The sequence below is a fragment of the Simochromis diagramma genome, unplaced genomic scaffold, assembly GCF_900408965.1.
Source record: "Simochromis diagramma unplaced genomic scaffold, fSimDia1.1 OVJJ01000590.1, whole genome shotgun sequence".
Classification (NCBI taxonomy): Eukaryota; Metazoa; Chordata; class Actinopteri; order Cichliformes; family Cichlidae; genus Simochromis; species Simochromis diagramma.
This window is the reverse complement of record NW_024387057.1, coordinates 1,947,798-1,963,108: the sequence shown is the minus strand read 5'-3', so window position 1 is coordinate 1,963,108 and position 15,311 is coordinate 1,947,798. Positions and strand designations below refer to the sequence as shown.

General features: G+C 39.3%; 1 protein-coding gene and 1 long non-coding RNA gene across 2 annotated transcripts; one reads left to right on the top strand and one right to left on the bottom strand.

Annotated features, from left to right (window-relative positions):
* Positions 1–333: 333 nt before the first annotated feature.
* On the bottom strand, positions 334–13,077 carry LOC120741994 (obscurin-like). The gene is made up of 14 exons (XM_040045138.1): positions 13,068–13,077; positions 12,122–12,388; positions 11,484–11,750; positions 7,110–7,388; positions 6,729–7,002; positions 6,622–6,626; positions 6,265–6,564; positions 2,880–3,146; positions 1,841–1,954; positions 1,744–1,759; positions 1,535–1,626; positions 1,383–1,433; positions 1,211–1,291; positions 334–431 (listed from the first exon to the last, which is right to left on the bottom strand). The coding sequence occupies exons 1-14, from the start codon at positions 13,075–13,077 to the stop codon at positions 349–351; spliced, it is 2,106 nt and encodes a 701-aa protein (XP_039901072.1). The 3' UTR covers positions 334–348.
* A 1,508-nt stretch (positions 13,078–14,585) lies between these two features.
* LOC120742020 lies at positions 14,586–14,922 on the top strand. The gene is made up of 2 exons (XR_005697742.1): positions 14,586–14,709; positions 14,803–14,922. It is a non-coding gene; the product is annotated as an uncharacterized LOC120742020 (long non-coding RNA).
* Positions 14,923–15,311: the final 389 nt, after the last annotated feature.

The following is a 15,311-nucleotide window of genomic DNA, read 5'->3' as shown; positions in this document are numbered from 1 at the left end:
ACATGTGTGATGTCTGTGCCAGCAACAGACGTGTGTAGATACACAATGTGTAATATTTATCTTGATGCAATGTGCATGAAGTCAAAAGATTAAAACTAATAAAATTCTTTTTAAAAAGAGATTTTTTCATTTGATTAAATTTCATATGATGGATTATGCAGAAAAAATAGAATTGGGCTGAAATGTCTATTGCTTTATTATGTATTCAGGTTGTGTATCGTGTTTTTAAAAAGCAACTAAGTAATAAAGTAGCTAATTACGTTTAAAAATAATTAATCAGTAAAGTAACTGGATTACTTTCTTGGAAAAGTAAACAGTAGTCAGTAACTAATTACTTGACCAACACTGTTAATGATCCTGTGAAGTACCTGAGTCTGTTTCAAGATTCACTTCATCGTAGTCAGAGCTCCCATCTGGGTCATCATTTCTCCCTGTTCAGATGACAGTGTTAGTGTATTTAATTTTTTTTAAAAGCTCCCTTTTATCATTATTTCGAGATTAGGAGTTACAATAACATATTAATAAAGTGTGATATCCTTGCATTTTTACACCTATGGGCAATTTAGATTGATCAATTAACCTATCCCTACAAACTGCATGTTTTTGGACTGGGGAGGAAGCGGGAGTACCCGTGGAGAACCCACACAAACACAGGGAGAACATCCACACAGAAAGACCCCAGCCTGAGGGTGGAATTGAACTCATATGGGCTCAAAATGTGGTCATAAATATTTTGTACTTATAAATCAGTTTTGTACTTGTAAAACGGGATTTGTATGTGTAAAAAGAATTTGTGTGTGGACTTAGCCAAAAAAAAACCCTGCAAGTTACAAGTACGAATTTTGACCCTATTTTTCTTCCTTTCATCTGATTGGTCAATGTCATGTCAATCACAAATGTAACAATCCAATCAGAGAACAGATGGGTTTGGCTGCGCAGCGCTGTTGAAAAGGCTGTGGAAGTCCCTGTATTAAACACGTAGACCTGTGACATAAAAATCACCAAACTCGGACGACCACAGACTGTTTTCCTTCGTGGTGATGAAGGAAAACGCTGGGTTGGCATGTAAAAGGGCACTTATTCCCTTCAAGGACCTGCAGTTCAAAAAAAGCGCCCCTCCGACAGCCAAACCCATCTGTTCTCTGATTGGATTGTTACATTTGTGATTGACATGACATTGACGGAAATGAATGGATGGATGGATCCTTACATTTTCTGAACTCAGTCTTCTCATCAATAACTTTAAGTTCAAGTGTAGATGTGACATTTCTGTGTTCATCTGTTGGTCCACCTTAAATAATAACATGACATCAGGTCTGATCAGTCAGTTTATAATCATTATATCTCTTATAGCTCTGATATTATCAGAGGTTATACTGTACCACCTCCAGCGTTTCCAGAGAATCTGACTGTTTCATAAACTGGAAAATCATCTGCAGGTCAGACAACAGAAGAGAAATTACTTTTTCACGATATTTGTTTGTTAACAAACTTAGTGTTAAAAATGATGCAAGTAATAGTTTCTAGGTCTGACCAGGAAGAAGAGAGGTGTAAACATCATTCTCATCGTTGTTGGCTTTTTGTTGTGCAGCAGAGTTTTGATTGGTGCTCTGAGACTGAGTGAGGCTAAAACATGCAATAAATACTGTGTATCAGTGTATTTACTGGGTATTTAATCAGTTTAATCAGGAATAGTTATAATTTCATGTTATTTTTAAAATGAAAGAAAACTTTTGCACCAACCTGTTACAACAAAGATCTATAAAAGAAAATTTAAATTATTGTTACATCAGTTTACTTAAATGTGTCACATCAAATCATTGATGAGAAAAGCTCTCACCCTTTATCTTCCTGCAGCAACACAGCAGCAGCATCACGAGGATAATTCCACTAACAAGTCCGATGACGAATGGAACAATAAATGAACCGATTTTAGATCCGAAGCCTAAAGTTTCAGGTAAAATCAGACCAAAAAGTCAAAACTCAAAGTCGAACCAGATCTGATAAAATCAAACCTCAAATCAACTGTACTTAATGTGTAAGTTTAGTAAGTTTAGGCCACATCAAGAAACAATAATGTCACAACTTTTAGGGACTCGTGAAATAAATGTTCTAGAAAAAAGTAAAGAAACAAAACGATCAAAAAAGACACATTTTAACATTAAGAAGTTTTATGTTTAGAAGTCCCTTTAAATGCAGCCATTGTCATGGTTATTTTGAGTTTGAGATGTTGGGGGGTTTGCTTTTCTTTTTTAAAATCTTTTTATTACAGTTCTGTTCTTTGGGTCTTCAGGTTTATTCTAGGCTGTGATGAGTTTTGTGTTTGAGCTCCATAGTCTTCTGTTTATTTTCTATATTCCCAGCCATATTATCTGTATTTCTGGTTCATGGAACATAGTGGGAGGTTTAGAGCACCTGCACCCTCAAGGCCTTCCTTGTGGCAGAGAGATGTGCTACTTGGCTTAGTATATGCATAGAAGACTTATCAGAGTTGGATGCTAGCAGGGATGGGAACTAAGGGTGAGAACTGGAAAGTATTGGATTTTCAGAGTATCTGCTGGTATTAGGAAGCCATGGATTGGGTGACCTGGGTACACCTGGGGACACTTCTCAATAAATTGGGAGGCCCTGAGGGCACCAGAGCTGCTGTCCCAGATCGGTCTCCAATTATGTTCAGTCTATGCTACATAGCTTATGCTTGGGGATACTTAAAAGTAGTTTTGTTAAAACTGTATTTCAATAAACATGTTTTTCTGCAATTTGAAGTCTCATCTCCAGTGGTCTTTTTTGTCTGTTTTAATTAAGTAGCAATTAAGTAGCTCCAGCTTTTGAGCCAGAAAGAAAAAATTAAATAAAGAAAGCAAGTACTTTAAACACACCTCGTACAGTGATGTTGACTGCATTGCTGAACTCTCCTGATCCAGACTCACACCAGTACACTGTAACACCCTCCTGTAAGCTGTGGATCTCATAAGAGGATCCACTCAGTTTCTGGCAGTCACAGCAGTGTGAAAAAAAGCCTTTTTCACTAAACTTCCTCACTCTCCACTCAGTGAAGTTTCCCTCACAGGTCAGTGAGACAGAGTCAGAGGTGAAGTGTTGCACTCTGTCAGGACTCACTGTGAGAGATGCTGCTGAATGAACATCTGAAAAACAGGATGTAAGAAGGGTTAAATCAGGGTTATAATTCAGGCTCAATCTCCAATCACTGTGAGAAGCCTTCTCATTATGGTTCACATTTAGTCCAATGAGTTCTGAAGATTTTCAGAACTTTCCCTCTTCCTTTTCTTACATCTCAAATTGCTTCCTCATTTCTTCTCCCTCTGCAGACTGCAGTCCTGTTTTCCCAGCAGAAGAATGTCCATCATATAGCAGCACCATATGAACCATATAATAGCCTTCATAGGTTACTGTATAGCATACATAAATGGGAAGTGGATCTTTACTAGTTGAGAGGTGATGAGCTATTCTGGGTATTTAGGAGAAAATCTATTTAAATTTGAAATAGCATAAAAACATAGATAAAGTCCTGATGTCCCAGTTTTCCACTAGCACATGAATGCAGCTTACATGTACATGTGATCTTATCTAGATATATCAGGCAATTCATGCATGCACATTTAATATTCTGTGAGTGAGGGAAGAGGCCATCTAAAATATTTTTACACATTTGCACAGAGAGGGAGTTGTTTGAAAGCAACACTAATCAGACTTGTAAAGTTGAAGTTAAAATTTAGTGTGTAAAGGATCACTTTTTAATTCAGGTTGGAATATATGCATTAGAAAAATAGTTTTGTGTATTCAAATTGCTCTGTGGAGCATCCATTTGTGAGTACTCAGAAATTAAAAATTAAAAATTTACTGTAAAATCTACATTTGTGGGACTCATCATAGACATTTGGTCATATCATACAGGCACTTTACACTTTAATGTTTTCTATCTGACATTCACATGTCGATAAACATATTGGAGAAAAACTTGGGGTCCAGTCCAAAGATATTTTGGTATGAAAACGTGAGCAGCAAGGGACTGAACCACCAAAATTCTGATTAGTAGATGACCCCTTTCCTGAGCTGCAGCCATCCTCAACATTTGTAACCCTTATGAGACAAGCAAGGGTTACAAACAGTGGCGGTCCTAGGTTGTTTGGCGCCAGAGATCTTGTATCTCTGTTGTGGTCAGTGCTATCCTCTATGCTGTTGCATGCTGGAGCAGCAGGTTGAGGGTCACAGATGCCAACAGACTAAATAAATTGATCCACAAGGCCAGTAATGTTGTGGGGATGGAGCTGGACTCCGTTAGGGTGGTGTCTTAGAGGCAGATGTTGTCCAAGATCAGTGTTGGGTAAGCTACTTTTAAAAAGTAATTAATTATTATGTACTAATTACTTAGTCAATATTGTATTTAAAATACTTATCTAATTACTGTGTCAGAAAAGTAACTTAATTACTAAATAAGTAATTTAACTAAATACTTCTTAAAATCCCTATAAACCTTGAGTGGGCAAACAATAGAAATTAAACTCTTCAAATAATAAATACATTTTTTTAAAGACGGAGACTCTACAGTACGCAGCGGTAGCATCTCTTCCACAATATAGGCTGCAATCATTTTTTTAAGCTCACCTTCAGACGCTTTCTGTGCTGCTGAAGTAAAATCACGTTTTGCCTGCTTAGCAGGAGTTGCCACGGTGTTATCCATGGATGATGAACAAGGATCACTCAGAAGTGTTCGTCTATGCTCTCGTGTCAGGCGCTTCGGTAGATTACTCGTGCTATTAACAGCGACCGATAGTTTTTACCTATTACTGTAATATTCTTGTCTGCTTGTTTCAGAAAAGTGAAGAGACGGGAATATGTCCATTTCAAAAAACAGCCACACGCTTCAACCGAGTCCGACATCTTCCGCTTTAGAATACGACTATGCAGCAAACTGGCGCGAAATGACGTGCAGCTGCACTACAGCGATGTTAAAGCGGCAGAGTTTACTTCTACGTTTAGAAGACAAATTATTGAAATTAAATAATGATATTCAGCGAGTTTAATTATTTTACAATGTAACGCAAGTACATTGTAAGTAACTGTAATTAAAATACCTAAAAATGAACAGTAATTAGTTACTCTACTTTTTCAGTGGAAAAGTAATTTAATTACAGTAACATGTTACTTAGCAACGCATTACACCCAACACTGTCCAAGATAAGGACAATCGTGGATAACACCTCCCACCCACTCCATGACGTACTGGCTAGTCACTGGAGCACGTTCAGTGTGAGACTGAGATTACCAAAAAGCACCACAGAACGACACAGGAAATCATTCCTGCCTGTGGCCATCTCCCTGTACAACTCCTCCATCTAATACACTGTAAACACTGCAATAGTTACACCCTTTTACACACACTCTTTTCTACTCTGAAATATTCTTGTCAATTTTCTTGATATTTATTTATAATCACCTCTGTTAATCCTTGATATTTATAACTGAGTGATCTGTACATACAAACGGAGGGCGCCCTTACTCCCAGCAAATGGGCGATAGAAAACCAATCAGTTCCTATGCCATCCCCAAAATGTGCTAACATTATGGGTTTTTTTCTTTTGCCGATGCCCGTGATGCCGCCCCCACCACGATGGCGCCCTGGGCAACCGCCCATGTTTCCCTTATCAAAAAACGGTACTGGTTACAAATGTAATTGTCTTATACTCATAGTAGACAAAACCAAGACCGAGACAAAAAAGTCTTTAAACTGCAGCCATATGCTGCTTTGTTTACAGGTGTTGGGCATATTTATGTGTTTTTGTGATGCACTCGCACAGCCCTCCTCACCGCTGTCTATCTCACTCACTTACTGAGGGGACAGATGCACACTCTACTTGACTGTCGTGTCTCTCACCCTCTCTGTTTTTCACATAATGATGTTATCCTATATCCTTGCATGTGATTGGCCACAGTATGGAGGGATTGGAGCACAGATAGTGTGGACTATCTGTATTTGATTTTGTCATTCTGACTTGCTGTACTGGACTTTTATGATCTTGAATTCAAAGTATTTACAAATACTGTAAATAGAAATAAAGTTTTAACCCCCCAGTGAGAAATAAAGAAACAGAAGAGCACAAAGAAAATTCATGTGACTAACAGTTGGACACTTCACATTTTTGACACATCATCGTATCAATGCAGGAAAAGAAAAGAGCAGAACAGTTCATTATGTAAAATGAGCCAAATGTTTAGAAGATTGACAGTGTTTTTTAAATGCACCTGCAGACCAGACAAACTTTGGTTGACTGTGATCAGTGTGATACTCTGGGTCTCCTCTTCCAGCTCTGCACACATATCCTGCTGTGTGTGTCTGTCCATGAATGATGTAGGAGTCCTGTGCAGTCCCACTGCCATCAGGTAGCAGCTCATAACTGGAGGATTTCTCTGATAGATCAGGAACAGCTTTATACCAGTAGAAGCTCCATCCTGCAGACGGATGTTCAACCTCACAGTTCAGAGTTACTGAGGCTCCAGGACTCAGCCATGATGGAGACACAGTGAGGACAGGACGGGGTTTATCTGTTGAGATATTATATTCCCAGAGTGACGATCAAGTACGCACAAATGTATAAATGCAATGCCTGTACGTTACATATTTAGCATGCTAGCACTATTAATTTTAACTATTCTTTTAGTATTAGTTGTTCATATTTTCAGTATGGATTGATTATTATTTTACTTACCATGTGATATTGTCAAAATTAAAGGAACACTCACTCCACTCTGTTAATTGATGCTGTGTGCTTTTACTTCTGCCTCTACACTCATAATACTCAAAGCCAAATGGAGAAGCAGAAACATTTATGAGTTTACTTTGGTTTGATTGTATATATGAGTTGGCAGTTCTCCATTCATATTCCCACTCAGTGTCTCCTCCTTGGATCTCACAGCTGAGAGTGATCATTTCTCCACTGTATAATGTGGGCCAGGCAGGTTGCAGAGTTACAGTGGTTTGACCTGTTAATTTGAAAATGTAATAAAAATGGGAGCACAATAATTCAACATTAATACAGTTTTAACATCACCGTAATGCTGGTTCATGAATTTACTCATGACTGTGGTACACAAACCAGTTTTGTTAATGTGAACTTCTTGGCTGTCCTCTGTGTAGTAAACTGGGTTTCCTCTTCCTCCTCTGCACCTGTAGAGTCCTTCCTGTGAGACACTGATTTGTCCATTTGAGTGGAAAACTGCATCTTGTGTGGTCAGGGCTTCAGAGGATTTCTCATCTCTGCACCAGAAGAATTTCCATCCAGATGATGATGGGTTCACAGAGCAGGTCAGGGTCACACTGCCCCCTGGAACAGCTGTGTTATCAGCTCTCAGTTTGGCCTTTGGTTTATCTGCAGTTCAGATTTGAAAAAAATGTAAAAGAAAATCAGACTGGATCAGATCAATAAGAACAGATGGATATTTTTCTCTACTAAACTGTCAAAGCATATGAGCCAGGACCTGAGCCTGAGTTACTTTACTCAAACAGGCTCTCTTCCATACAGTGCTCACTCATAAAGTGTCTTACGAACCCAAACATTACAGCTAACAGCTGAATTTTTTTCCAGTGCTTCTAGCCAAGCAACACGAAGCCAATTACTACTAAAGAGCAAAAAAAACAGTCAAAGTGGACCATGTGTCCTTGCTTTTAATTTAAAAATATATATATATTTGCGGCCAGGGGCAGCACAAAAGTGATCCCCCCGTTAAACTGATTTTTAGTTTTCTTGCTTTGCAGTGAGTTTTTGGTCCATAAGTAGTTAGCTAACATAAACTAAAAGAAAATAAAAAAAAAAAAGATCCCCCTTCTGCCATTGGGTAGTCTTTATCCTTCAAGCTTGGGTCCACTACCAGAAGCCTGGGAGTTTGAGGTCCTCACAGTATCTTAGTTGCTTGGTTCCTAGCACTGCACTCTTCTGGACATAGATCTTTGTTTTTCCTGGGATCTGCTGGAGACACTCACCTAGCTTGGGGGTCGCTGCACATAGTGCTCCGATTACCACTGGGACCACTGTTACCGTCACCCTCCAAATGTTCTCAACTTCTTCTCTGAGCCTTTGGTACTTCTCTAGCTTCTTGTATTCCTTCTTCCTGATGTTGCTGTCATTTGGTATTAGGGCTGTTCGATATAACGATATATATCGGATGACAATATAAAAACGTCTATCGTTTCATTTTACGCTATCGTTTGTTTCGTGGTGTCGCAAAATAAACTGTTTACAGCAATATTTTTTCACCGTTTTGATGGTCACTGCAGTGGCTATATTAATTTCTTAAAGTTCTCTCTTTCTCTTATATTTAATATAACCACACTACAGACGGACAAGCGCCTGTTTTTATGCGTTATGGTTAGCAACAACGACGGTAACACCATCGCATGTCCGCTTGTTTATGTTCCACATAAACCTTTCACAATAAAGCTCAAGATCTTGTTGAGACTTTTCAAAATAAACTGAATCACGTGAAAGAGCAGATTATTTACGGATGAGAAGTAAAAAAGAGCCGCCAGGTGCTAAAAAATAGACCTTAGACTCAAACGTTAGAACAGGCTTTTCCCCGCAGCACGCCGTGTAATAAATACTCACAAAGAAAATGGCGGTTGTTACAACTTATGTCTAAAAATGTATCGTTTCATGCATCGATTAAAACACTCGACTCCAGCTACATGACGCGCAGCTGGAAACACTTCATGCAAGTCGAGCTGCCCGAGATTCACAGAATTTACAGAAAATGTTACATTTTTGTGATTTATATCATTATCGGACGATAGAATTCTTATATCGGGATATGAGATTTTGGTCATATTGCACAGCCCTATTTGGTATCGCTATGTCTATCACTATAGCCGACTGGTTATCCCTCACAAGTCTGTATCTGGAAGTCCCACACAATTTCCTACCTTCCTTGGTCATTCTCAACCACCCTAGGGGGTGTCTGTGAAGGTTCTCAGTCATCCAGGTCATCGTAGTCAAAGGAGCTTGCAAAGAAAAGCGTCTGGACTTCTTTAAGTTACTTGAAGATGTTTCACCTCTCATCCAAGAAGCTTCTTCAGTTCTAAGGTCAAATGGTGGAGAGTCCCAGATATAAACCTAGTGGGAGTGACCCCCCACAGAGGGACAAAAGGACCCCCTGATGATCCTCTAATCGCCTGAGCCAAGGTGTGAAACTGGGTGTGGGTCCCAATCAGCCAGAGTTTCGGGTGTGTTCATTGTGAAACCTGGCCCCACCTTATCATGCGAATTCCTGAGGTCAGATGGCCCAGGATGTGAGTGGGCGTTAAGGCGTCTGGGAAGGGATCTCAAAACTGGATTATAGATGGCAGAGAGTTGGTGTCGTAAACCCCTGCCTCTGTTCAAAGATGGTCGCTCACACCCTAGAGGGTGTCGCCCATTTTGACCTGAGGACTTTCAGGACATACTCAGCACAGATGTTTCTGTATACTACGCGAGCCACTTGGTTATAGCATTCCATAGATGTCCTGTCTGCTAGCATCTTGCAGACTGCTGTTATGTGCTGGATTGTCTCAGGGGCATCTTTACACAGCTGGGGTCTTGCCTGGTGTGGTAGATCCCAGCCTCTATTGACCTTGAATTTAGAGCTTATACTTGTGCTACCACGATTAGGGCCTCTGTGCTGTCTTTCAGTCCAGGTATGTCCAGCCACTGATATGCAGTGGCTGAACAATAAGGCCGGTGGTACATACCGTGCAGGGGCCTGTCCTTCCATGATGGTTCCTCCTCTTGCTCCTCTTTCTTGGGTTTCTGCTCCCTGAGGTATTTACTGACCGCATGGTTGGTCATGACAATCTTTCTGATATACTCGTAGATGTTTATTGGCTCATCCCGGGCTCTGGTACAGACACTCACTAGTCCCCAGCCTCCCTTCTTCCGCTAAGCATACAGTCTCAGAGTGTTGGACTTGGGGTGACTTGGAGTGAGTCGTCAATGCATGGTCAGGAGCTTCCTTGTCTTCTATCTCCTTCTTCGGCCAGCTTATTATCCCAGCAGGGTAACTGATCATGGTCAGAGCATAGGTGTTGATGGCCCGGATCTTGTTCTTGCCGTTCAGCTGACTTCTCAGGACTTGCCTGACCCTCTGCAGGTACTTGGTAGTTGCAGCTTTCCTAGCAGCCTCTGCATGGTTCCCATTTGCCTGTGGGATTCCCAGATACTTCTAGCTGTCCTCTATGTCTGAAATGTTGCCTTTTGATAGTTCGATCTCATCGGTTCTGACTACCTTCCCTCTCTTCATTACAATCCAAATACACTTTTCCAATCTGAACGATATTCAGATGTCATTGCTGTATATTGTGGTGGTGTGGATCAGTGAATCTATGTGTCATTAACTCTTGGCGTACAGCTTAATGTAATCCATGTAGAGGAGGTGGCTGATGATTTCTCATTCTTGTCAATGATCTGACTGAGTAACAGCAGTGGGGACAGAGCACCTCCTTGTTAGATTCCGCACTTGTACAATTCTAGGCATTCCAGGATCCGGGATCCAGGGCATTGAGTCATAGGCCCTCTTGTAATCAATCCAGGCAGTGCACAGGTGAGTCAGTCTGGTCTTGGGCAACTGTTCTGTCTACCAGTAGCTGGTGTTTCGCTTCTCTAGTATTCCTGCCAATTCCTCCTGACAGAAGCTTCCATGGGGTACTGAGGCAAGTTATTGGCCGGTAGTTGAATGGGACTGGTCCTTTCTGGAGGTCTTTGGGGATCAGGACTTCAGTTAACGATTCTAGGTATCTCTCATCAACCAGTAGCTGGTTCATTTATACTGCCAGAGGCTCATGGAGTGCAGTGAGCTTCTTCAGCCAGTAGGTGTGAACCATGTCGGGGCCTGGTGCTGTCCAGCTCTTCATACTGGAAACCCTTTCTTGAATTTCTTCTACTGTACTGGTTACTGTTCAGGGAGGTTGCTTTGTCCAGCCTTGGTGGGGGTGTTCTCATATTGTTCCCCTGCCACTGAGAGTGCACCTTGGATGGTTCTTTGGAGAAAAGCTGATTTATTCTCCTTTCTTCTATTTCTCGGATATACCTCTTGAAGTGGCTGACCAAGGCTGTGAGTCTTTGCTTAGCAGTTTCCAAGGTCTCAGGTATGGACAGCTTACAGAGGATACTTCACATAATCTTGGTAACTAGCTATGGAGGTTTCAAGTTCCAGGTTTCAAGCTGGACCCTCCATAGGACCTAAGATTCCATAGGTTCCTCATCCTATTCATGCAACCCCTTCCACTGGGGTTACTTGTGTAGTAGCATTCCAACAGCACCCTGTTCTCATCTCTTGCCCACTTACGCCTTCTTGTTCCAGTAGCCCACTTCTTATCAGTGTATAAAATAGTACAATAATTCCAATACAATGAGTACAAATGAAACTTGCCATTTTCTATTAAGACAGATGTAAACATTAAAACATGAAATGTCAGGATGAATCATGGTCCAACTCACATGAAACTGTCAGTCTGAAGGCATCACTCCATCCTGTTAAGAGATAGTCACTGCTACCCCGACATCTGTAGTCTCCACTGTGGGACACTGAAACTCTGCTGATCCTGTATTCACTGGATGTTGGAGGGCTGTTTGTGTTGGGTGCTGTCCATTCATATTTCCACACCTTTCCTTCACCTCCCTGAATCTCACATCTGAGAGTGATTGTGTCACCAGTGAATATCTGAGACCAGCTGTGCTGCAGCTTCACATCGATCCTGTTGGACACTATTAAGAATTAGGATATTAAAGAAAGAAAAGAATTAAAGCTAAACAGAAATACATGTCTATTTGTTTTTATGGTTATTTAGTGCACAGATCCTCTACTGTGTGACCCAACTAAACTAAATAACATTTCTAACTTGTTTTGAGTCTCAGAAAGTTTATTGGAAATGTATAAATGAATAAATAAAAAGACAAAGAATTGGTTTCTATAGAAGTTAGGCATAGTTTGTTTTTCTGGTTTTTGTTGTTATTGTTTTTGCATTTATTATTGATTAAATTGTAGTTTTCAAATGTTATCTCTTCATTCCATGTTATTCTATTGCAATTTTATTTTTTTAAAAATCAATGAATTAATAGATAAATAAATAACTCACCAGTTTCCAGAATGATGACTGGTTCACTTTCTGCTATGAGTGAATTTGTCCCTTTTATATATCCCCTACAGGTGTAGATGCCTCCGTCAGAGATACTGATCACTCTACCTGTAGACTTATTTTTAGGTGAGCTTTGTCTGAACCAATCATATTCGATGTCAGCAGAGCACTTCACATCACAGGTCAGTGTCACATTGCCTCCTGCTGGTATGACTGTTCTGTCTGCTGTTAAAATGGCCTTTTCCTTTTCTGTGATCTCAAAAAGCTCTAAAACAAGACAACTTTAGTCACTGAATATTCACTGTGATTTAAAACGATGTGAGTCATCTATCACCAAATCCAAAATAACTGAGCACCTGAGAAAAATCTGGAACAGCCTACAGTCTAAACATTGTCTTAAAAACAAGTATGCTTGTAAAAAATATTTAATCCTTCCAGTCCACTGACAGCTTTGTCTTTATATTTTATTTACCTCTATTTCTAGCTTAAAACACATCATCTTGCCACTATAATGTATATAATGAATATAATTGCTGAAATTCAATAATTACTTTTATTATTAAAATAATTGTAATCATTTATAGTGTAACTCATTCTTATATTTATGTACTTCACGCAGGACTGGCTCACTTATTCACTGTGCTGTTGTAATAACATGATCCGATAAACAGAATATCTGTATTGGGATTAATTAGCTGGGATTAATTAGAAATAATAAGACAAGGGAAGCAAAACTAGAAACACTGACATGAGACACGGACTTTCAGAGTAAAACAGGAAATATGACACAGGGACGCGGACTTGACACTGAGACAAAGAGACATGACTGACCGGGGAGACAGAGGGAACATGAAGCACAGTGTAACTAAACATGAAAACACAGGGAGGGTACAGAAACAGTAACTCCAAGCTGTGTTAACAATAAACAGAAAACACTGGGTCACACCCAGGACCATGACGCTATTAAGGTAGCAGACTGTCTAAAGCTCAGAGACTGACAACACTGGGATTCTGAACACTAAGATAACACTACAAAGATAAAGTAAATATGTAATTTCAACCTCATTTCACTTTTCAAAAGAGTTTCAGAAATGTGGAGAATCTGTACAAAATCTGTAAAATTCTAGATATGATGTTATTATATTTCATGTTCATCTGTTCTTTAGTTTGTCTCCCATTTACATTGATTTTGAAACTTTGGCAACTTCAAAAAATAATAAACAAAAATGATGGAACAATATAATTTTCAGATTAGATATTTGGGAAAAACAGAGCAAAAAAATGTATCTCTTACCGTCCTGATTTGCGTAGTCAAGTGTACTGAGCACTAAAGTAAAGAGTGAGACCCCATCAGACATTATAAAATCTACAGCATTTCAATTTTACACAAAACTTTAAACTAAAACAAATAATAAGCCCCAGTAAACATAATCAACACTGTAAAAAAAGTTAAGGTGAAAAACTGTGAAACAGCAACAGTAATAGACCATAATATTTCAAATGGTATTTCTCCATCATAGCAACATTTAATAATCATAAAGACAAGACACAATATATACTTTATAACAACTTTAACTTTTTTATAATAACATATAGAAGTCATGGGTCACAATCAATGTGTCACAAGCAAGAAATTATTGTAAAATTAATTTCTGTCTGAATTATCAATTTTTGCAGATTTCATGGTATTGCATATGTATTAAAACTTTTGCAATTACTCCATTAATCATTCAAGCTGACTGACAGAAAATAAATTAGCAACTATTTTGATAATGGACTAATTATTTCAGCACTATATTGTTATTTAGACTTTGTGTATAAATGTTGTGTCTTGTATGATAAACTGAATATCTTTGTCTTTAGACTGTTTGTTAGACAAAAATATTTTTTCCATGTACCTGAGATGTACTCACAAAATTTGCTGATTTCAAATGGAGCAAACAACAAAATTAGATGTTTAACTAGGAGGAGAGAGGGGAGGAGGCAAATGGACACTTGGCAGAGTATAAAAGACGACATCCTTTCATCTTTTGTGAGATGAACAGTTCAGAAGATTGGATCTCAGAAGCTGACTCTTCTGATTCCAGCAGATGATGTCAGAGGGATCAGCCACTGCCAAAACTGTGGACTTACAAATTGGTTTTGAATTGTTTGGCTTTATTGAATTATTAACTTTGAGAAGGATTTGGACTTCCACTGGCTTATTGGAGGACTGCAGCTTCGCAAGATTTCCAACATCTTTCCTGTGGATTATATGTTTGAGAAGATATTGCTGTATTCCTGGACAATCAAATATCCATGGGATGCTGCTTTCCTGTTGGATTACTTCCCTGAACACAGAACACTGAGATAAGTACATCTTCAGCACTAGTTATGTCTGTGTCCTCTCCTGTTTCATTCCTCTCAACGATACGAACAAACTCAGCATTGGCTCAGAGCAGGTTAAATAGAGTATAATTGTAATGTTATGTGCACATTGAGAATTTTAGCATCTCCTGGCGGTTAGCTTGGAGACTGCGGTCAAGTGAATTTTTCTGTGGCTTGGCTTGTATTCCTTCCTATTGGATGTTTAGGGTCACATGAGTGGGGTAATACAGGAAGCTGTTTCCTATTGGATGTTTAGAGTCAGACGAGTAGGGTAATGCAGGAGGCCATTTTAGTATTGGGATTTGCACAATGAGGCGTACCAGAAGTCTCCCTGTTTAATCCTTCAGCATCCACCTGTGTTATGCCATGGAGAAGCTTTGTTTGTAAGTTTGAATTGTGTTTCATCCTTATGAGTAGTAGGTGATTTATATTTTATTGATTTTATGCATATTTGGAGAGATTTATATATAAATGCCTAAATCTGTTCGCCATGTGAAGCAAATGCATAATTCTTTATTTTCATTGAGCATATTTCTTTTTTGTATTTTTTGTAGTTTCACAAGTTCTGGGAAAGCACTGTAAGATGTACATTGATGAAGACAAACAAGTAAACAGCCCTCAACTTTACTTTCACTGACTCATCATTCAGGGAGAGGATGAGAGAAGAAGAGGCAGCTGACAGCGTAAATACACAGAATAACTCCAGCTTTGTGTCTTTTTCCATTCTAGCTGAAGTCCGGGACAAACTGTGCTCCTTTTCAGCTCAATGCGAAAAGCGTAATATTTTCTCTGAATACGGGGCAATTCCATTTTTTACGGAACG

Coding starts and splice junctions, on each gene's coding strand:
- LOC120741994 (XM_040045138.1), bottom strand. Junction 1,292..1,382: donor CTCTGGAAACGCTGGAGGTG/GTACAGTATAAC, acceptor TTATTATTTAAG/GTGGACCAACAGATGAACAC. Junction 432..1,210: donor GAAGACTGAGTTCAGAAAAT/GTAAGGATCCAT, acceptor TCATCTGAACAG/GGAGAAATGATGACCCAGAT.